Source organism: Helobdella robusta, assembly GCF_000326865.2.
Source record: "Helobdella robusta unplaced genomic scaffold HELROscaffold_50, whole genome shotgun sequence".
Taxonomy (NCBI): domain Eukaryota; kingdom Metazoa; phylum Annelida; class Clitellata; order Rhynchobdellida; family Glossiphoniidae; genus Helobdella; species Helobdella robusta.
In genome coordinates, this window is record NW_008705255.1 from 662,519 (window position 1) to 686,727 (window position 24,209).

Below are 24,209 nucleotides of genomic sequence, written 5' to 3' on the forward strand. Positions count from 1 at the left end.
AAATTTTACAGTAGTTAATAAATAGGAAGTGTATAATAATAATAATCAACCAACGCTATAAACAAATTCAAGGTTCATTTGTCGATTAGTTGATTGTTTGATTGATTAATTAAATAAATGGGAGATTGACCGTTTGGTCAGTTGATTTGATTCAGAGGTTGATTGATTGATTCAGAGAGTGATTGACTGGCTAATTGATAGTACAGTACCAAAGTTTTCAGACCTGCTCACAGTACTGAAACTTCTTTACTTAAAACACACAATGATATCCTTCTCTATATTCTTCTATATTCTTTTCTCGATTAGATGTTCCTGTGAGTGAATGAATGGATGAATGAATGAATGGATGAATATGATAAATGAATGAATTAACTAATTAATGAGGAATGAATGAAAGAACGAACGAACGAATGAATGAATGAATGAATGAATAAATGAATGGTGAATGAATGATGGATGGATAAATGAATGAATTTTTAGAAAATTTTATAAAATTCTGACTACTACTAAGTCTTTCTCGAAAACTCCATTAGAAGCTACTTGCACGTTTCATAGAACGCCATTGCAAAAAAACTTATTTTCGAATGAACGAATGAACAAATGAATGAATAAATAAATGGATAGATGGAGGGATAGCTATAAAAGAAAGAAAGGCACTCCCACGACTGTTCATACGAGTTCCAAATTTCATTCTTCAATAAAACGTTATCAGTTAACTCCTTGCTATCTGTATCTCAATAATCCGATTTCAGACCTGCTCACAGTACTGAAACTTCTTTACTTAAAATACACAATGATATCCTTCTCTCTAGTGACAATAGTAATCTTACTCTTCTTGCTCTTGACTTTTCCTCAGCTTTTGATACCGTTGATCATACTATTCTCTTGAGACTGCTGCATCTTTCTTTTAATATTATTGATTCTTGTCTATCTTGCTTTTCTTCTTATCTCTGTAATCGTTTTTCTTCTGTTGTTCTTAATAATTCTACTTCAAACTCCTCTACTCTTACTTTTGGGGTACCTCAGGGCTCCACTCTTGGCCCTCTTCTATTTATACTCTGTACTTCTGAACTACCTCGTATTATTAATAATTTTTCTTTCTCTAGTCAACTATATGCTGATGATTCTTACATTTATACTTCTTTTCCTCCATCCAATCTCAATAGTGTTCGTCATAATCTCTCTCTATGTCATTCTTCAATTATCGCCTGATCTGACTCTATGTGTCTTAAACTTAATCATTCTAAATTTGAATTAATTTGTTTTAATAAAGTTAAATGCTTTTACTATCTTACTTGATTCTAAAACTCTTGATGTCTCTCATAAGTTTCGCAGTCTAGGTTTTATCTTTGATTCTACTATGTCTTTCTCTTCTCAGATTAATAGTGTTGCTAGAAGCTCTTACTTTTATCTACGTAGGATAAAAAAATTTTGCCTTTTCTTGATGATCCTACTCTTCTCCTTCTTGTTACTTCGTTAGTCTTATCTAGGATTGATTATCTTAACTCGCTCCACTATGGTCTTCCTGATTCTATACTCTATCCTTTAAGTAAAGCTTTTAACTCTGCTGCTCATCTAGTTGCTCGTGCCCCTTTCTCTTCTCATATATCTCCATATCTTGTTCTCTTGCACTGGCTACCTATAAAGTATAGAATAATTTTTAAAATTTGCACGTTCATGTATAAGTCTCAATCTAAATTATTTCCTAAGTATTTATCAGATATATTAATTGAACATAAACGCCCCGGTTTACGATCGTCTCTTTCTTCTCGCTTTTTCTTAACTCGTGTTTAAAACATTCATTTGCCAAATCTGCTTTTGCTTTTTCTGGTCCTTTTCTCTGGAACTCTCTACCTATTTCTCTGACTACTTCTCCATCACTTGCGAAGTTCAGAGCGGATCTCAAGACCCATCTCTTTTCAAAATTCATTGAGGAGCGCTGTTGAACATCGCGGAAATAGCGCTTTATAAGCTAATTGATTGATTGATTGATTGATTGATTGATTGATTGATTGAATGATTGATTGATTGAATGAATGATTGATTGATTGATTGATTGATTGATTGATTGATTGATTGATTGATTGATTGATTGATTGATTGATTGATTGATTGATTGATTGATTGATTGATTGATTGATTGATTGATTGATTGATTGATTGATTGATTGATTGATTGATTGATTGATTGATTGATTGATTGATTGATTGATTGATTGAAAGTGACACAAGGACTCAACAATTTTGAGTATCACCACATTTCAACTTACAAAGTGTTAAAGATCTGGTTTTGTAGAGGTCGATGGTCGCCAATGTCTTAAAAAAATAAGGCACGAAAAAAAAGAAAACAGTATCAAACAGTATCTTATTAATTTTTTGGAATTAATTTTTCACTTTTAATTCCTTTTTTGGTCTCTTGACTGCTTGATTAAAAGTTAATTTTCGTGCAAGAAAATCACGGGTCGCTAATGTTCACTTCGAATTTTTTAAGATTTAAAAAGTTCAAAATTCTCAAATTTTTCACCACTTTTAGACAACTTAATTTCAACTAATTTGCATCATTTTTTAAACTATTGAGATGCTGTCAACCATTGATGATGAAGTTTCTGAAAGTTTAAAAAAATTGACAAATTTTCCCATTGATGGTCAGTTAGTTTGGTCCGGAGTCTGGCTGGGGGCGTGTTTGTATTGTGCGTATATTGTATTGTATATTATCTTAATTTTGATATTGTATATATATATATATATATTGCATTGTATGTAATATGCAAGTGTCTGTAAAAGTGTAAAGTAAAGTGTAAACGTAAAATGTAAGCATTTTTATTTTGTTTTATCACATGTGATTAATTTTTAATCTTTCATGCATGCATTGCATTGCTATTGGTGTCTTATCTGTGTGTTTTTAATATAAATTAAAAATTACACACACACACACACACACACACACACCATCTTTTCCCTCTTTATCTCTCTCTCCTCTCTCTCTCTCTCTCTCTCTCTCTCTCTCTCTCTCTCTCTCTCTCTCTCTCTTTCTCTCTCTCTCTCTCTCTCACACACACACACACTCACACATATAAATATATTTATTTTTATGCACATACATAAACATTTAGAAATGCCCATATATAAAATTTATTTTTTTAAATTGAAACAGTTGTGAAAGAATTCTGCTCAGTCAGTGTGCAATGCATCTTCAAAGAATCCTATAGCAAACTTTTCAACTCAGCAGCATGTTTGTATACAAGTTTACAAGTTAAACACATGCACATGCACAAACACACACACAAACCACACACACATACACACACAAAGTTTGAAGTCCAAATTCATTTTTGAAATAGTTATGATATAAATAGTCATTATTTTATTTTAATAAAATTATAGTTTATTATAATCATAATTTTTTAAAATAATTCTTGAAAAAAAATTTGTCAGCCAAATTAGGCATTGAAGCTGAATGTGTCAAACAAATCATGGAAGGCTTGATGAAGTTCTACATTGATGCTGCCAAGCAGCATGTTACTGCTTAAATATATGATTTTATTTATAATTAATAATCTGTATTTATTCATTTTATTATTCAATTATTATTCAGACGATATTATATTAATACTATCCATCTTGTCATTTGTATTATGTGCATTTAACAAAATTTCTAACTAATTTATTCCTATTTCTAAATTCTACTAGATCTCTGGACAAGGAATGGAGCTAGTTCTAAGAACTTTAAACCTCAAAGATTACGAAAGAATTATATCCGAAGAATATTTTAAAAGTGAATCTAGAATCAAAGAAGTCTTAGGGGGTAGACTTCTACAGCAGAGACATTATAGTCATTGTCAGTGGAGATTGGATGTTAAGGTTCTTTGTTTTGAGTTTCATGGAGTTTTATATCTTTGCTTGGCATATAGTTTTTTTTATATGAAAAAGTTGTATTATCTTTGGTTGTGTCTTTCCTCTTTGGTTAACATTTTTTGTTTGTGGCTTTAAATATGTTATTGAAAATTATATATTTCTTAATTTCATCTTTCATTCATTCATTCATTCGTTCGTTCGCTTAAAAAATCTGTTTATAAATTCGTTTATTCAGTTATATTTGATTTATTTATTCATTCATTTATCAATCATAATTCTTCATTCATTCATTCTTCAACCAATTCATTCATTCATCAACCAATTCATTCATTCATCAACCAATTCATTCATTCATCAACCAATTCATTCATTCATCAACCAATTCATTCATTCATCAACCAATTCATTCATTCATCAACCAATTCATTCATTCATCAACCAATTCATTCACTAATTTATTCCGTTGTTTATTCATATTTAATCCATTTATTTAGTCCCGAAATTCGCTCTTTCTGTCGTTGATTTATATTTTATTAGGATTTATTTTTTCATTTGCTAATCCATCCATCCATTCATTCATAAATTCACTCATTCATTCATGCACCAAAATTCACCCAATTTTTTTTCTTCTACCCAGCTTGCAACTCGCAGCCTCTACCAGCAAATCGAACCGAAGATTTTGCTTAAAATCCAGACGTCAACCAACAACAACAACAACAACATTAACAACAGCAATAACGTCGAAACGTTTCTTTTACAAGCAAACCCGACGAACTTGATGCACATAACAAAATGTTTGGAGGGGGCCTTGAGGGAAATCCAACAGCCCCCGGCCTACTATAGACGCTTAATTAAAAATTTATAAATATTATATAGTGCAATATACTGTTGATACAAAACTATATTAATGATCTTTTTAATTTTTAGAAAAATCAGACTCTTACAGATTATTAAGTAAAATTAAGTCGTTGTTGTTAATTTATTTCATAGTATAATACCACATAAACTTGATAATTACACGCTTCCTTAACTAATACAATTACTTTCGGGATAATTTTGAAAAAGGTATAAATATATACACAACGAAGAAAACCAATTATTATTATAATAATAATTATTATTATTATTAGGTAAGTCAGATAGAGATTTCGTCGGCATGATCTGCTCTGCTCTGCTATGGTTTGGAATGAGCTATCACCACAAACAGACAGTTTGTTTCAGAGCAATCAATCCAAATTTAACATTGGCGCGTAATTCCTACATGGGACCGACAGTCAGAATTTAACCTTGCCAATCAGCCAAGCTTATTTACACTGGAGAAACTATATTTAAAATGATGTGGAAAATTAGATTTGAAATCAGTCAGTGGACATACGTTATCTTTGCGGGATAAAATTTTTCGATGAGTGTCAATGAAAAACATTTATACACTAGAAAGATGCATTTAATATGAATGACTCGAGTAAGCCTTCCGTAAAAAAATATCTTTCTTGGTCGGTAGATAGATGGATGGATGGATAGATAGATAAATTGATTGATAGATGGATAAGTAAATAGATAGAAAGACAGGTAGAGAGAAGCAGACAGACATATATATATCTAATATATATATATATATATATATATATATATGATATTTTTTTATATGAGGTATTTGATATATAAGGCTTCATTTAATAAAGATGTAATTATTATGCATTAATAAAATTTTATAAAAAAAAAATTTCTTTTTACGATTTGATATTTCAATGGTAGTATAAGTAGCAGTAGTAGTTGTTTTAGTAGTAGTAGTAGTAACAGTAGTAGTAATCGTCAGTCAATCAGCCAACCAATTATAAAGATTAAAAAAATTCAATTAACCGCTCTAATTAATTGTCAATCAATAAAATCAAGTATTAAAATTTATTATTGGAAAATTTGAGAAAATCAATCACAATCGAGTTGATAATTTTGTAAAAACTAGAAAGTAAAAATTACTAATCGTTATTTTGACGAAATAATAATTAATTTGATATTTAAGTTCAAAGCCAGATTTGAGAGAGGGCAGGTCCTGGGGAACTCCACACAAAGGGGTATCCACAATGAAGTAACCCCGACAAGAGAAATTGTGTGTAGTTTTTCTCGAAACATTATTTAGCCTTTTTTTTAGCGGCGATGCCTGCTAAAAATACTGGCTTTAAATAAAAAAAATTGTAAAAAACAATCTGACCCTTTTATTGTGAAATTGAAAATAATTAAAATAACAAGAGACTTCCATATTTTTTGCCTCAAGAACTCCAGGCTCGTTAATACGGCCCTGTTCAATTTTGTCAACACACTATAATTCGTCCCAGATGTTAATATCTCTCAAGTTTTTCACCACTCCGCCCTTGACGTATCCGGATTTCAGAGCCTCCTCCACGGAATATTTCTTCCTCTCCAACAAATCATAATATACCCCGGTTTCTCTGTCAATCAAACCCTCGCGACACGCCTCCAAAAAGGGGTAAACTTTCTCGCTACGTCGGTCGACTACGCCCCTTATTGCATACGTCACAGATTCGTAGATTTCAGCTGGAATGATGTCGGGTTTTTGAGGAAGTTTGTTGTTTTGGCGGGACAGGTTGACCCAGTTTTGATCGATGGCGTCTTTCAGGTTAATGACCTTGTTGTTGGCTGTGTCCGTGAAAGTTCCTTTCGGTAGGTCGATGACCTTTTGTGAGAGGGCCTTCTTGGGGCTCAGTTTTGAGTTCGATTTAGTGTCGACGACCCATTTGATGAGGTAGTCGTTGTCACTTTCGTTCACCGCACCGCTGACGTCATCATTCTCAATCACTTCGTCCTCACCATCGTCTTCCTCGTCGTCATCAATTTTTATTATAACTTTCAAAGTTTTAACAGTAACGAGACCGACAGAAAGTTTTCTCTCAGAAGATTTTTTAACGATGGCCGACTGGACTTTGATGAAACTTTGCGACATGGCCTGAGCTATTGGGATGGTCTTCATGGTGTCGGCGTCCACCAAGTAAGTGCCCGCGTCCGCGTCTACGATTCGACGTTCCAGAGCTTCGTTCAACGAGATTTCGAGCCCGCTGGTGCAGTCGAAGACGGACTTGATGACGAACTTCTTATCCTCCTCGCATTGAGCAGCGTACAGATGTTCAGTCTCTGACGTCTTGATCGGGGACGTCTCAGTCCTCTGTCTCGAAAGCGATCGCGAGGATTTGCGTTGGGGTGTTTGGTGCGAAGGAGCAGCGGTGGCGTCTGAAGTTTTATTTTTATAAGCGATGGTTAGTACGTCGATTTCATCTGCTGAGAGACCACGTGAGCTCGTGACGTCATCGACGCTAGTAATTACTTTCGTTGTGGTAGTAGTTGAATCAAAAGTGTAGCTAGTATCGATGGCAGCTGCTACTGAAGTGATTGTGGCTGTCGTTGAAGCTTCAATAGGTGTCGGTAGTACAACTGTTTTTTGAACATCCTTTGTGAAGCTGGAAGAGTGCCTTTGTTCTGATTGGTTGGAGACAACTACGACCGTAGCTGAGCTCTGAGATGATTGGCTGTCGAATGTAAACAGGAAGTTAGAAAGATCTCGAATGTGCGATATGAATGCTTGGTCGTCCAGTTGATGCAATCTTTTGAAGTGTTGCTGCTGAAGCTGCTGTTGTTGCTGCTGTTCTTTCGTTAAATCCGGTGACATTTTCATCGATCTTGTTTAAAATGAAATAACATCATTAAATAATCAGTCGACCAATCAATGAATCATCCTATCAACAATCAAGTAACCAACCAACCAATAAATCAGCATTCCGATCAACAATTAACCAAATAACCAACCAGCTAACCAGCCAACCAATCATCCAACCAACTATACAACCAACCCATGGCTACAGACAATAGCATCAATCATTGAGACAACCTCCTCGATTCTTAACAAATCATCTTGGCATTTCGAATGCGGTGATGATGTTGTGGACGGTGATGATGATGATGGAAAATTATAAGAACATATCAAATTAGACTTCATGTTGATGTTGTAAATGTTTTCGTTATAACATCGTCCCAGTGACTCAACTACAGTTGTTGACGTTATTTCGAAAGACTGTACGTGATTGGTTGATAAAAATAGATCGTTGATTGCGATTGGTTGTGGTGGGTTATTAAACTAAAGTGATTGGTTGTGACTGGAACAGACAAAAATAAACATCCGAACTGTATTGGTTGATAGTTGGACATGATTAGTTGAATCAGGATAAAATTTTAATTAATAAAACCTTACAATTAGACAACAACTCACACAGAGTACACGCGAATTTGCACAAATTAAAGCATCACGCGATCTTGAATTATAATTAAAATAAAAATCATAATAATTAAAATAAAAAATCATAATAATTAAATTAATAAATCATAATTTACTTTGATTGTTTCCATAAGAAGCCTCAAAACACTCAACTGAACCACCAAGCAATGGCCCGAGTGAGAAACTATTTTTGAAGAAAAATTATTCTAAAATCTTATTTCAATCAGTCGAAAAAACCGGCCAATCAATCAACCAATCGAAAAATATCAATCAATCAATCAATCGATCGATCAATCAATTAACCAATCAAAATATTTCAATCAATCATTCAATTAAGTTATCAATCAATCAATCAAGCTAACAACCAATCAAAATATTTCAATCAATCATTCAATTAAGTTATCAAGCAATCAACCAATCAAGCTATCAATCCACAAACCAACCAGCCAATCATCAACCAATGATTAAGTCAGTAAGTAAATCAATCAATCAAAGTATAAACCAATCAGTTAAACTCGTCAACTTACTAAGATCTACGGTGACAGCATATGACCTCTGATTGGTCAGATCCAAGAGGGAATTAACATTCATGATTCTGTCCAAGACATCTCTCAGCCTATCGGCGTGCTTCACTTCCTCATTAACATAATTTATCCCGGGTAGGTCCTTAACTTGGTCGGTGCGACCCAATTTGCAGAGAGATGATTGGATGTCGTTGATTGTGTTGGAGAGATGGATTTTAGTTTCCGGGTTTAGATTTTCAATCAAGATTGTCTAAAAGATAGTGACGATGACGACGACGATGATAATAACAGTGATGATGATGATGACGATAATAATAATAATAATAATAATAATAAATAATAACCTCCAAATTATTATATTGCGGTTTGAAAACATGACTGAGAAGCATCATCATCTTCCCCATCATCGTTGTCTTCAACCTCGCCACATAATCAGTGAATAATTCGTATAAACTGGATGGATGAATGGAATGAATGGAGTGAATGAAGTGAATGGAGTGGATGAATGGAGTGAATGAATGAATGAATGAATGGATGAATGAATGAACGAATGAATGAACCAAAAACTACGTATGAACGAACGAACAATCGAACGAATGAACGAACCAAACATAAAACTTAACGGAATGAATGAACATAATAAACGAATAAAACTCTAACAGAATAATTAAAGTAAATGAATTTAAAAAAAAACCTTTTAACGGATTTAACGAGATCATCATCATAACCGACAATGACCACAAGGGCGGAGGGCACGTCCAGGTAATGACCTTGTGACGTTTTGACCTTCCATAAGATTAGGGATGGGCGGTCTATGATTGTCACCCGATCGTTTTTAGCAAGATTTACCTTCCACAGTAATAATAATAATAATCATAAAAATAATCATAATAACAACAATAACCACAACAATAACAACAACAATAATAATAATAATGATGATGAGTTTTAAGAAGTTTTAAAGGGCGCTCTGAAACAAATTCTCTCTCTAATCTTCTCGTAATCGAAATCATCACCACTACCATGATCATCATAACTACAACCATCATCATCATCATCATCATCATCATCATCATCATCATCATCATCACCACCATCCTCTAGATTACTATCATCATCATCATCCTCTAGATTACTATCATCATCATCATTACCAGTACCAAAACCACCACCATCATCATCACCACCTCTTTAACGGAATAATCGCAAATGACAACGGCAATGACTTCTTTTCGGCCGGAAGTGGTTGCTGACGCTACTTCCGGCGCTGCCGATGGTGCTGATGATGATGATGACGAGGTGATGATAGTTCTTTCTCTGATAGGTATGATGTTTCTGAGAGTGGCGATGATCTCAGACACATCTGCTGCTAGCGACGTCACGCTACGTTCGACTGCCTGTGATGATGATGATGTTTGTCTGTCATGATAATGATGTTTGTCTGTCATGATGATGATGATGTTTGTTATGATGATGATGGTGATGTTTGTCTGTCATCATGATAATGATGTTTGTCTGTCATGATAATGATGTTGATGTTTGTTATGATGATGATGATGTTTGTTTGTCATGATGATGATGATGATGTTTGTCTGTCATGATGATGATGTTGACGCTGATGATGATGAGTATGGTAGTTATGATGATAATGATAAAGTTATAAATGAACTTTACCTATAAACGAACTAAAAGCCTTATAATCAAGTTCATCGGCCTTGTTTTAATTTACAAAATTACGATTTTTAAATATTTTGACCTGGCTTATTATACAGATAAAACTACCATTACATAATACCACTGACCCTGAGTTCATCAGCCAATAGGAGCGCAGATGAGAAATCTCCGTCGTACGATTGGTTGGCGGTGATCACGTGCTTCAGAGCACGGTATATACGGTCGAACGTGGAATGGAGATTGTGGTAGTACTGGACAATCATTGTGAAACATTCACACACACACGCACACACACGCCTACACACACACTCACACACACAAATTCGAATGCTACACGTAGGTAACATCAGAATTATTGTTTTAATTCATTGCATAATAATTAACCTACATTGATTAAGTCATACGTGTGTGTGTGTGTTTGTTTGTGTGTGTGTTGGTTTGTGGGTGTATGTGTGTGTGTTTGTTTGTGTGTGTTTGTATGTGTACGTATTATAATTATACATAAAATTATAAGGACATAAAGTGTTTTAAAAGATCTCGATATATATATATATATTTAATAAAACCACCTACGCTTTCTTTTTATCTTTCATTTCGTAATTTATTCATTCATTCATTCATTCATTCATTCATTCATTCATTCATTCATTCACCCACTCCTTTACCTAATAATTCTTCATTCATTTATTTGCTCAATCACTCACTCATTCATTCACTCATTCATTCATTAATTAATTTATTCGTCCATTCATTCATTCATTCGCTCATTCATTCTAACACATAAATTCCTTAAATTAGACACGGGTAAGAATTTAATTAGCTCAATAATCCAGCTTACAAAACCTGCATAACGATGATGATGATGATGAGAATGATGATGGTGGTGGCGATGATGATGATGAAGATGGTGGTGGTGGTAATGATGATGATTTTGATGATGATGGTGATGAGGACAACGACGAAGATGATGACGATCACGATTGATGAGAAACGTGATGAAAATGATGATGACGAAAATGATGACGGTGAAGATGAAGAAGGTTACGATGATGATGATGATGGTGGTGGTGGTGATGATGATGATTCACTTCAATCTCTGCCCATCACTATCATAACCGCATAATGAACAATAATTGAGACAATTATCCAATTACGTCTTTTTGCTTCAACATTTTGCATCACACTTTAAAAACATGATGATGATGACGGAGGTGGTGATGATGATGATGATGACCAGTTTGGTGATGATGACGATGACGATGGTGATGACGATGATGACCAGTTTGGTGATGATAATGATGACTGATTATGATGATGATGATTACAGGTACGGCGATGAATACGTCAACAGAAAATTGCCAATAATTTCACCATCACCACCACCATCACCATCGTCGTCATCATCGTCATCATTATCGTCTTCATCATCATCATAACCTGGCAGTATGATGACGAATGTCTGACGTGTACAACGAGGCACTTCGTCAGATCTTCTATCACCTTCCAACTTCTTATCAGTCCATCCTGATGACGATGGTGACCGTGGTGATGATTATGATGGCAATAAAAATGATAATGATGATGATCACAAAAACAATGATGATGATGATAATGATCCCAACAACAACGATGATGACGATGAGGATGAAGAAGATGAAAATGGTGATGATGATGATGACGTCAGCAAACCTTTCGAACTCTGTAGAATATTTCACGATCGTCATCATTGCCTTCACGAGCTGGATCATTACCATAACCACGACGACGGTCGTCATCATCATCATCATCACCGAGAGCTGGGTTACTCGTTTTAATCATCTGGACAATGTTCATCGTTGTTTCGTCTACTGTGTGAGATAATTCCTAGAGTTGTGTGTGTGTGTGTTGTGTGTGTGTACATACATGCATACATACAAACATACATACATACATAGATACATACATACTTACAAACATACATGCATACATACAAACATCATTTTAGTTTTATCCACCTGTATTGCATATATATTATCTTATTTACCTTGGCTGATATTGAATTTCATTAAGGTGGAAAATGAAATGTGCGTCTGTATGCTTGTTTGTATGTTTCCATGTATGTGTGTGTATGTGTGTATGTGTGTGAGTGTGTGTATGTATGTGTGTGTATATGTATGGAGCAAAGTACATACAATATTATGCAATAGAGTAACATAACTCTTATCAAATGGATTCTACTGTTTTTTGTATGACATACAATACCATCATCATCATCATCATCGCAGTTTTACAAACAGCATAGCCATCAGAAACATCTGAAACATCATCATCATCATCGTCGTCATCGTCATCATCACTATCATCAACAAGGACATCATCATCCTAACTAACGGAAATAGGCTTTTGCAATACCGAGATTTCAATGAATGACTTTAATGTGGCGAGGTTTCTCACATTCTCGTCCTATTATTATTATTATTGATATTATTATTATTATTATTGCTATTATTATTATTGCTTTTATTATTATTGCTTTTATTATTATTGTTATAGCTCTATATCATTTATTATTATATCACAACCACAATAATCATAATGACACAATAGAAATAATACAAACGATGAGCTGGTCATATTTGGCTTCCATATGTTTTTTGTTCATTTCGAAGAGGTGAGATTCGTACTCATCCTTCCGGATGGACTGACGGAACTCCGAATAAACGTTAGACTCATTTTCGATTTTCAATTCGAGATCTTTGTGTGCTATTTTTAGACTACCCTCGTCGAACCGTCTGACCCCAGATAAGACTTCCGTACTCTTTCCCTAATTAGTTTTCACGATAAATAACGAAATATAATAATAATAATAGTAACAAGAACAGCAACAACAACAACAACAACAACAGCAACAACAACAAGGCAATAACATACTTTTTGTTGGAGTAGCCAGCTGAAGCAATCTTCAACAGTTGTCAGAGGAACGATTTTCTGAATTTAAAAACATAAATGTAATTAAAATCTATTCAATTCGATTTAATCTAAATAATGATATTAATTCTTTTAAATAATTAAAATCAATTTGTTTTTTAATTTAAAATTTAAATTTGATTGGAAGCAGACGCAATGATGAAAAGTGAATCTAAATTTCTACCCTTTTCAAATCGAAGTGTCTCATGGTTATATAGCGCTTTTCTGACATTTTCCTTTCTTCCAGTTTTTTCAAGAAGTTAATAAATTCAAAACTAAAATCACTAATCTACTAAATACAAAGAATACAATCTAAGACGTTATAATATATACAAATTACAAATTAATTTTCTCCTATTTTACAATACAAATCTTTAAAAAATCATTAAGAAAAATGCCCTTTTCATAAATAAACTTCACAAAAACTTCGAAATATTTTTAAAATTTAAAATTAAAATTTTAAAATTTGATTTAAATAAGCTGGAAATGTTAGAAAAAAGCGATGTAAATCCATTACAGGCGGTGTTAACTGCTTTGTTTATATGATTAGTGTAAACCAATGATAAACAGACCTTTAAGATAAAAATAAAAGTAACAATAATAATAATAACGAAAAAAAAAGAATAGCCAAAATAATAGCAATAATAATATTTAAAAGACCGCACATTTAATCATTGTTGCACAATAATATATATACTCAAACATATGTATTTGTATATATTTATATATATACATACATACACATATATACAAACTAATACATACATCTCCACTGTATGTACGTATGTGCATATGTATGTATGTATGTATGTATGATGTATGTATGTATGTATGTATTTATGTATGTATGTATGTATTTATGTATGTATGTATGTATGTATGTATGTATGTATGTATGTATGTATGTATGTATGTATGTATGTATGCATGTATGTATGTATGTATGTATGTATGTATGTATGTATGTATGTATGTATGTATGTATGTATGTATGTATGTATGTATGTATGTATGTATGTATGTATGTATGTATGTATGTATGTATGTATGTATGTATGTATGTATGTATGTATGCATGTATGTATGTATGTATATTATACATACATAAATACATCCAAAGGTACATAGAGATGTACTAATTGGAAATATCTGTGTAAATTTCAAGACTTTTTATTTGTATTATAACAATTATAACTATAATTAAAAATATTAATAACAATTTTTAACTATAATTAATTATAACTGTAATTAATAGTATTAATAACAACAAAAATTATTATAATTGTTATTATTATTATTTATTGTTGGAGTTAATGCAATATTGTAATATCATAACCTTGTTTATACAGCGAATTAAGCAATATTGACAGTAACTTTCAAGCTTTTAAATATTCTCTTTAACAAACCTATGAAACGATGACAAATATGCCTTAATTAATTTGAAATATTTTGGATAATTTGTGGTTCAATTAATCAATCAATAAATCAATCTATTAATCAATAAATCAATCTATTAATCAATCAATCAATCAATCAATCTATTAATCAATCAATCAATCAATCAATCAATCAATCAATCAATCAATCAATCAATCAATCAATCAATCAATCAATCAATCAATCAATCAATCAATCAATCAATCAATCAATCAATCAATCAATCAATCAATCAATCAATCAATCAATCAATCAATCAATCAATCAATCAATCAATCAATCAATCAATCAATCAATCAATCAATCAATCAATCAATCAATCAATCAATCAATCAATCAATCAATCAATCAATCAATCAATCAATCAATCAATCAATCAATCAATCAATCAATCAATCAATCAATCAATCAATCAATCAATCAATCAATCAATCAATCAATCAATCAATCAATCAATCAATCAATCAATCAATCAATCAATCAATCAATCAATCAATCAATCAATCAATCAATCAATCAATCAATCAATCAATCAATCAATCAATCAATCAATCAATCAATCAATCAATCAATCAATCAATCAATCAATCAATCAATCAATCAATCAACCAATCAACCAATCAATCAATCAATCATTCAATTAATTTATAAAGAGCTATTTTTGCGACGTCCAACAGCGCTCCTCAATGAATTTTGCAAGCGGTTGGGTCTTGAGATTCGCTCAGAACTTTGTGATTGAGAAGTAGTCAGAAAAGGAGGTCGAGAGTCCCAGAGATAAGGACCAGAAAAGTGAAATTTCTTAAAAAATTTAAATTTTTTTCATGTCATGAAGTTTTTTCTGTGGCACCACCCTCCGCCGAATTTTGACTGATTTAATTTCAAAACTTGTGCCAATGGCCACTCCCGTCTCCCTCTTGATCCGCCAAGAGTGGTGGAACATTGGTTGAGTCCTGGGTGGCCATGGTTCTCCTGTTGTGTGCAGTATTGTCATTAAAAGTCAGTGAAGCTTAACTTTTAGACAGGAATATTCATAATTTTTAGTTTTTAGACCCAATTATTCATCATTACGAACTACCTACTACGATTCTGTTATTTTTTAGCGGGAAAGTGGCGCTGACAGCGGATTACGCTGGTAGTTTCTTATTAGACTGATGTGTAGTACCCAAACTCTTGAGCGTGAAAATGCATAATCTTGTAATGGTAATTAAATTTTTTCTGTTATGTTATATTGACACAACGATAATTCTTTTCAGTCTGAGTGTTTGCTAGCTATATTTTTGTATTTTCGAGTATACATATATAATAAAATACATATACTAAGTATATGTATCAAATTAGAAGTATGTGTAAAAATGTTAAATGCCTGTAAAATACATATACTAAGTATATGTATTAAAGTAGAAGTATATGTAAATATGTAAAATGCACGTGAAACCATGGATACCATGCGTAAAACGGCCAAAACTGCTTCAAAATTTTGTATTTAGTGTTCCATAGTTTTTAACTTTATTGTAAACATCTACCTAGTTTCCTGTCCTCTCTTGTTTTCAGTTGCAATTTTGTGCACTGTAAAGTTTTTCGTTTCAGTTTCGCGAGATTAATTCCCAAAAATTAAATTTAATAAAAAAATAAAATGTCGGAAAGTTTATATGAGAGCGTCGATTCTGCAAAAGAAGATGGCGAGATATCTGACGATGACGACAAAAATGATAACGTTGGTGGTGGTGACGTGAATGCTAGAAATAATTTCTCCGTTTCGTGCGAAGTTAGGCATGACAAAAATGACGATTTTGCGTTACCAATTTTTCCAAATAATAATAATAATAAACTCCAACAAAAATGCTATTATAATCAGGACACAAATGACGCTTATAGTGAAAAAACAAATAGGGATGTGCAGGGAGGCCCCAGTAGACCCAGTTCAAACAACAACAACAATAATAAAATTAATAATAATAATAACAACTCTAAAATTTGTATGAATGCTAGTAGTAGTAGGAAGAGTAAAAGATGGGAATATTATAAGAAAATCATAGAAAAAAATGGTTTGCATTACGATTACAAACTTTTTATGAATTTTATTTTATTCTATTTTATTTTAATTATTCATAATTGTTGTTGTTTATTTATCTATCTTTGATAATTTTGAAATATAAATTTTTTAAATAAAAATTACATAATATTGTTTCTTCACTTTTGAAAAATGTAGCTTTCTTAAACTTTTTAATTTAATGTTTATTTATTTAATTAATTTAATAATTAATTTTGTAATTTATTTACTCTTTCATTTAATTTTTATTTATTCATAATTTTTCTCATTTCACTAATCAAATCAACAAAATCGTAGAGCCAAGGAATGAATCGGTATTCAATCGTCGATTGAACAAATCGAAGCAGTACTACCCGCGCCCATCCCGCCTCCGACAGCAACAACAACAACAGCAACATTTGCGAGCAGGCACATCCCTTCGGCCGCCTGGATTGATTTTTAACGATTTAAAATCTGAAATGGAGTTTGGCGAGCTGTTGAGAGAGTACGATGAGATTAGGAGAGAGCTAGAAGTTCTCGACGCCGGGGTCGAAATCGTTGGCGGTGATGATGTTAGTGATGATGGTGATGGCCATGATGATGATGGTGATGGCAATGATGATGATGGGGATGGTGATGGCAATGATGATGATGGGGATGGTGTTAGTAATGGTGATGATGTTAGTGTTGATGATGATGGTGGTGGTGGTAGTGGTGATATGGATTATAGTTTTGATAATGTTACACTGTTTCACTGATATATCTATTACTTTTTAGGGCGAAATATACAACAGCAACAACAACAACAGGAATGACAATGGTGATGATGACATTAACGACACTAATATAAATTGCAATAATGATAATTTTTTTAATTATGCTAGCAGTTCTTGTAATAACAATATTTATAATAGTAAAAATGATAAAATTGACGACGATGACGACGATGAAGAGTTGAAAAGGTTAAGAATTTCTGCCTTGAATTCAGCTCTCATCAAGAGAAACAAAGTATACTACGGCAAAAATTATAATCAAGGTGAGTTCATTTTCATCTGATTGGCTGGCTGCCTGACTTGCTCATTTGTATAATTTATTAATTTATTCGTCTATCTGATCCATTCCAGTCTGTTCATTCATAAATTCGTTTGATATTAATTATGTCTTGTATTTAAATTGACTAATATTTATTTTAATTTAGTTTTTTTTTATTTAATGGTTTTAATCAGATAATCACAGGACTGAAAATATGGATATCGAGGGTGATGATGGTGAAGAGGGGGAGGAGGAAGGAGATGGCGGTGTTGATAATGATGGTCGTAATCGTGGTGGTGGTCGTCACGATGGCTCTGCAGAGATCTTGCCCTTGTTGGATTCTGGTCAACCCAGCAAATTGACAACGACTAATCCGAGACTGCAAACTATGAAACAACAAAAACAACATCAGCAACATCTACAGCAACAACAACAACATCAACATTTACAGCAACAACAACAACATCAACATTTACAGCAACATCAACATCTACAGCAACAACAACAACATCAACATTTACAGCAGCAACAACAACACATATTTCCATTCCCACAACCTTTGGACTCTAAAAGCCTAACAGATATATCCAAGCCAAAACTTAATCCAATTGAATCAGTCAATAAAAATCATCCAACATCAATGTTTCCTATAAATTTGTTCTCAGCAACGACAACATCCTCAATAGCAGCACAGCAACAACTACAACAGCAGCAACAGCAGCAGCTTCAACAGCAGCAACTTCAACAGCGGTCAATTATGCCTAATCTATCTATCTTGCAACCAAGATTTCTGCAACAAAATCTGGTGGGTATTGTTCCTCTGAAATTGCAACAACAACAACAACAACAACAACAACAACAGTTACAGCATCACCAGCAACAACAACAGATTAAACCACATATGATTATGCCACAGACTCAGCATGCCATGCAACAACAACAACAACAGTTGTTGCTGCAACAACCTTCTCAAACAATTTTACAACGCTTCCCAGTTTTGCAGCCTTTTCAGCCTCAGCAGCTGACTCAACAGCAACAACAACAGCAGCAACAAACGTTCATTCCTTTGCAGCAGCATCAACAACAACAACAGCTTACATTACCCACCCTTCATCAACAACAACAACAACCGCAACGATTGATTCAACAACAGCCAGCATGGTTGTCAGTGCAAAACAACTTGTTGAAGCAAATAGAGCAAAGTCAACAGCCACAACATCAGCAAAAGCAACAGTTCAAACCACCACAGCTGCCACAACTGCCACAGCCACAAAACTTAATCAACAATAACAACTTTAACAATGGTCTCCTCCCAACACCTACAAAATCAACAAAATTCATTAACATCTTCAATTCGGCCAATCAGCTGCAATCACTTCAACATCAGCAGCTGCAACAACAACATCAGCAGCTGCAACAACAACATCAGCAGGTTCAACAACAACATCAGCAACAACAACGACAACAACTTCAGCAACAGCAACAATTTCAGCAGTTACAGCATCAGCAGTTACTGAATCAGAAAAAGTTACAAGGTGTTTTTCAGCAGAGTTTGCAGCAGCAAGGACAACACCTGCAGCTTCCAAAGCCACAGCAGCAGCAACGAAAGCTGCTTCAACAGCTGCAGGTACGACAGCGTCAGGAACGAAAACTGCTACAATGTTTGCAGAACCAAGGCAACGAAGGCAAGGCAACTCAAGAGCCAATCAATAAAATGGCTAATAATAAGAATAATAAAAACAACAACAACAACAACAACAATAATAATAATAATAAATTCGCCAGTTGTAAGAGAAAGAGTAAAAAAGTAAGGGCTAAGATAAGAAGAGTTATGAATAAGATCAATAATAATAACAATAATAATAATAATAATAATAATAATAATAATAAAGTTCTTACTGGTGAGGCAAGGTATATCGAAGTCATACCCCATCCTATGAGTAGTGCTAAACCATCTTCGTCGTCGTCATCAACGTCATCATCATCATTGCAATCATCATCATCATCGTCGTCGTTGTTGTTGTCTTCGTCGGTAAAGCAGTCGGTGAATTTTTTGTATTCGGCTCGGGTTTCGGCACCAATTCCAGGTTTCAACAACAACAACAATAATAACAATAATAATAATAACAACAACAATAATTGTGAAGATAATGGCGGAGGGGATGTCTTTGGAGGCATTCTAAAAAAATGCGACAGTGTATACGGAAATGCAGCTGACTTGGATGTGAACAACAACAACAACAACAACAACAATAATAAAAATAATAACAATATCGTTAATAACAATAATAATGATATTGATTGCTATAATGATAAGGATAAAAATAATAGTAATAATAATAAAGATAGTATTGATTATGATAGCGATGATATGAGATATTTGAAGGAGCTCAGTGGCTGCCTGTTAGAGAACCAACAATGGAAGGTTACTAGCAATAATAATAATAATAACAATAATAATAATAATAGTAATAATAATAATGTACATGATGATGATGATTATAACAATGACGACGATGGTGATTTGTTGAGGAATGATTTGTTCCTGCTAATTAATGAGATTAAGAAAGGTATTGGCACGTCGGCAGCGGCTTCACCAGCGTCGCCACATCGTCATCAGCTTTATCTTCTCTCCCCGCCACTTCCACCACAGCCTCCACTACCATCATCACCACCACCACCTCCAGCATTGTCACTGCTCCCACCATTACCACCACAATCGCCATCACAATCATCATCACTGTCGTCGTCATCGTCGCCTCCACCGCTTCCGACGTCGTCTTCGTTATCATCACCACCATCAGCATTGATATCATTACCCCTGGCATCATCATCGTCATCATTACAACAGCAGCAGCAACCTAACTCTTACATCATCATCGATGATGTTGAAGATGATGACGACTATGTTGCTAATGATAGCAACAACAACAACAACAACAATAATAATAATAATAATGGCGATGGTGATAATGATGATGAAATGTGCTTTGTCATATGTGAGGGCAGTGATGAGAATGATTTGGTAATAGTGGATGATGTCGACGATGATGACGATACCACTAGGGATGATGATGATAATAATAATGATAATAATAATAATGATGATGATGATGATGATGATTATAAATATGAGGACGATAATGTTGTCGTTGTGTTGCCATCATCATCATCGTCATCATCTTCATCATTGACGTCTGCGGCTGCTCTATCGTACTCCTTATCGCCCATATCTGCATCATCATCATCACTATCATCCGCAATGATGACGTCATCATCATCGTCCATAACATCGTCGTCGTCGTCGTCATCATCGATAACGACATCATCATCATCAGGGTTGTCAAATCATTATCGTCATCTTAATGTCGTCACGAGTGACGTCATCTCTGTCAGTAGTAGCAGCAGTGCTAACAACATCTACGACATTGATGACAATAACCATGATGATAATAATAATAATAATAATAACAACAATAATAATAATAACAACAACAACAATAATAATGATAATAACAACAATAATAATAATAACAGTTATACAAAAGGTGGTGATGACGACGACGACATGGATGAAGAGGAATTAATGCTGAGAGCCAAGTTACTGCATTCCTTAACCGTTCGGAGGAATAAGAAGTATTCAGAAATGTTACTTAAAGGTCAAGGTGAAGGACGTGAGCAAGAACAACGACGGCAGAAGCTACCACAGCAACCACAGCAGCAACCGAAACGACAAGTGCAGCAGGAATCACCACAGTATAAACCTGCTTCAGTGAAAAGTAGTAATAGCAGTGGTGGACGCAGTAGCGACAGACGCTGCAGGGACTGCAGTGATAAACGCACCAGCCGTGATAAACACAACGGCAGCTCTAATAGACGAAGCAGCAGCAGTAGTAATCGTGGCTGTAACAGCTGCCAAGATGATGACAAAATTAGTCGGCGTCATCATCGTCGTGACGATAGTCGCGAAAAAATTGAAAATTCTGAGAGATCGAGGTGCAAAAATGATGAGAAAATTGAAGATCGGACTCTGCAGCAGCAGCGAGTGCAGCAGCTACAAACGTCACAACAGCAACCACAATGGCAACTACAACAGCAGCACCAGCAACAACAACAGCAGCATTTGTTAATGCCATCTCAACAGTATAATCCATTTCAACATTCACAGCACCAACCAGAATTGCATAGACAGTATCAACAACAACTGCAGCCGCAACAACTACAACCACTGCTGCTGCCACAACAACTGTTGCTGCAACCGCAACTAAATCAGCCTCTGCAACAACAACAACAACATCTGCTGTTTAAGTTATCACAAACAATTGAATCTAGTCTAGATAGCTCTCAAAAGCAGCTGCAACAACATTTTCGGCAGCAGAAGCAGCGAGAGAATGTTTTTCAACAGTTTCAGCAGCAGTTGCAGCAACAGCAATCGCTGCAATATCAATCACATCAATCGTGTCATCAATCTTATGCGCAACCAGCAATACAACAACATCAACTGCCAACAGCACAAAATTCACCACCACAACTAGCAGCTACAGTAATTGCGTCAACTACAACAGCATCAACTACAACAACGTCAACAACTACACAGGTTACAACAGCAACAACAACATCAACAGCAACAAAAACTTCTGCAGCGTCATCATTAAGAGTTGCCAATCGGAGAAAAGTCATAATTACATCAAAGGCCAACTCCGGTTTAGCAACTACTTCTCAGTCGATGACGTCAACGACAGCAACAACAGCAACGTCGGCAGCGGCTGTGGTAGCAGTTCAGAATCTCTCAATTACATTAGGCACTGCTAAAACGTCAGTAGTAGCTGCAACGGCCACAACAAGAACATCGCGGGCGACAGCATTATCCACTAAAACAACGACCACGGCTTTGTCAGAAACATCAACGACAAATAAATCAACAACAACAACGACGACGAAATCAGTAACATCTACAACATCAACAACAACAAAAACATCTGCAACATCAACAACAACAAAAACACCTGCAACATCAACAACAACAAAAACATCTGTAACATCAACAATAACAGCAAAATCAGCAACAACAACACCTGGGACATCCCAACACTCCAAGTCATTAGAATCAGCAGCAACGACAAAATCAACAACAACATCTGGGAAAACCCAACTCTCCAAGCCGTTAGAATCAGTAACAGCAACTACAACAACAACAACAACAACTGTGATGGCGGCAACAACATCAGCACTAGCAGCAACATCTTCGTCACAAAAATCACATCATCAAAGTTATGTTGTCGTCAGTAGCAGTAATAACAAATACTACACCAGCCGCAATGACAGCAACTACACTACCAGCAACAACAACAACAACAGCAGACCAATCATCAGCTCATCATTCTACCTAGACAAAGGTGTCATTAGCAAGTACAAAATAAACAGATATAAACTCAACAACAACAACAATAATAATAATAATGTTAGTTCCAATAGCATTATTAATAAATATTATCTCAGTAAATTTTCAAAGAGAATACAAATCAACCAGACTGTGAGTTTTGATGATGATGATGATAATGGCTATGATGATGATGGCTATGATGATGATGGCTATGATGATGATGATGACGACGATGATGATGAAGGTTGTAGTGGTGATGATGATGATGTTGTAGTGGTGATGATGATGATGTTTTTTGCAATGGTGATGACGATGATGATGCTTGCTGTGTTGAAGTGTAATAATTATCATTATAATTAGAGGCTTTCAGCTTTTTTTTCATGGGCTTTTAATTAAACAGTAATTTTTTCATCATCATCATCATCACAACCACGATCATTTTTTCATCATCACAACCACGATCATCATCATCATCCGTGACGTATCGTAACAGTATCGTAACCATCATCACCACTATCAAAATTATCATCATTATCAACGCCATCGATACCATCATCAGCTTCCAGTAAAAAACCCTCTCATCATAATGATTGACGAAAATGATGATGACGACGACGACGATGATTGTTTCGGCGTTGAAAGTAGACAACAGCCACAACTACAACAACCACAACAGCAACCACAACAGCAACCACAACAACAACTACAACAACCACAACAACAACAGCCACAACCACAGCAACAACAACAACTCCTTGGAAAGAGATCCCATCCAAAAGATGGTGATGATGATGATGATAAAGAAACTGATGTCGAATTAGACTCAATGCTTAAGCAAGCTAGAATTGAGGTAATGATTGCGATGATGATGATGATGGTGGTGGTGATGGTGGTGGTGGTGATGATGGTGGTAATATGATGATGTGATAATATGATGATGTGATTAAATGATTGAATAGTTTTTGGATTTCTTAAATTTTAACCATCAATAGTAAACTGGTCAGGGTAAGAAATTTTTTTTCTCCCTCTCATATTTAGTCTCAAAAT

At 34.4% G+C, this 24,209-nt stretch overlaps 4 protein-coding genes across 4 annotated transcripts in view; 2 read left to right on the forward strand and 2 right to left on the reverse strand.

The window, feature by feature from the left end:
- Positions 1-2,578: 2,578 nt before the first annotated feature.
- Positions 2,579-5,945, forward strand: HELRODRAFT_178863 (hypothetical protein; the record flags this gene model as incomplete). Its single annotated transcript, XM_009027732.1, has 7 exons — positions 2,579-2,645; positions 3,155-3,232; positions 3,436-3,518; positions 3,691-3,861; positions 4,493-4,649; positions 4,986-5,128; positions 5,883-5,945. 7 exons carry the CDS (start codon positions 2,579-2,581, stop codon positions 5,943-5,945), a joined length of 762 nt encoding a protein of 253 aa, XP_009025980.1.
- Positions 5,946-6,172: 227 nt separating this feature from the next.
- HELRODRAFT_178864 (hypothetical protein) lies at positions 6,173-10,598 on the reverse strand (the record flags this gene model as incomplete). The annotated part of the gene is made up of 6 exons (XM_009027733.1): positions 6,173-7,512; positions 8,665-8,911; positions 9,006-9,114; positions 9,356-9,510; positions 9,849-10,058; positions 10,464-10,598. The coding sequence occupies 6 exons, from the start codon at positions 10,596-10,598 to the stop codon at positions 6,173-6,175; spliced, it is 2,196 nt and encodes a 731-aa protein (XP_009025981.1).
- Positions 10,599-11,169: 571 nt separating this feature from the next.
- Positions 11,170-15,680, reverse strand: HELRODRAFT_178865 (hypothetical protein; the record flags this gene model as incomplete). The annotated part of the gene is made up of 8 exons (XM_009027734.1): positions 11,170-11,178; positions 11,773-11,859; positions 12,025-12,198; positions 12,706-12,777; positions 12,935-13,138; positions 13,246-13,302; positions 14,382-14,430; positions 15,604-15,680. 8 exons carry the CDS (start codon positions 15,678-15,680, stop codon positions 11,170-11,172), a joined length of 729 nt encoding a protein of 242 aa, XP_009025982.1.
- A 671-nt stretch (positions 15,681-16,351) lies between these two features.
- HELRODRAFT_193450 (hypothetical protein) overlaps positions 16,352-24,209 on the forward strand; it is a gene marked incomplete at its 5' end in the record, with an annotated part of 21,953 nt that continues 14,095 nt past the window's right edge. Inside the window, 9 exons of the mRNA XM_009027735.1 lie at positions 16,352-16,483; positions 16,574-16,763; positions 17,066-17,319; positions 17,525-17,783; positions 17,974-22,239; positions 22,423-22,594; positions 22,726-23,049; positions 23,138-23,240; positions 23,890-24,012. Of these exons, the coding sequence (XP_009025983.1) occupies positions 16,352-16,483; positions 16,574-16,763; positions 17,066-17,319; positions 17,525-17,783; positions 17,974-22,239; positions 22,423-22,594; positions 22,726-23,049; positions 23,138-23,240; positions 23,890-24,012 (5,823 nt within the window). The remainder of the gene's footprint in view (positions 16,484-16,573; positions 16,764-17,065; positions 17,320-17,524; positions 17,784-17,973; positions 22,240-22,422; positions 22,595-22,725; positions 23,050-23,137; positions 23,241-23,889; positions 24,013-24,209) is intronic.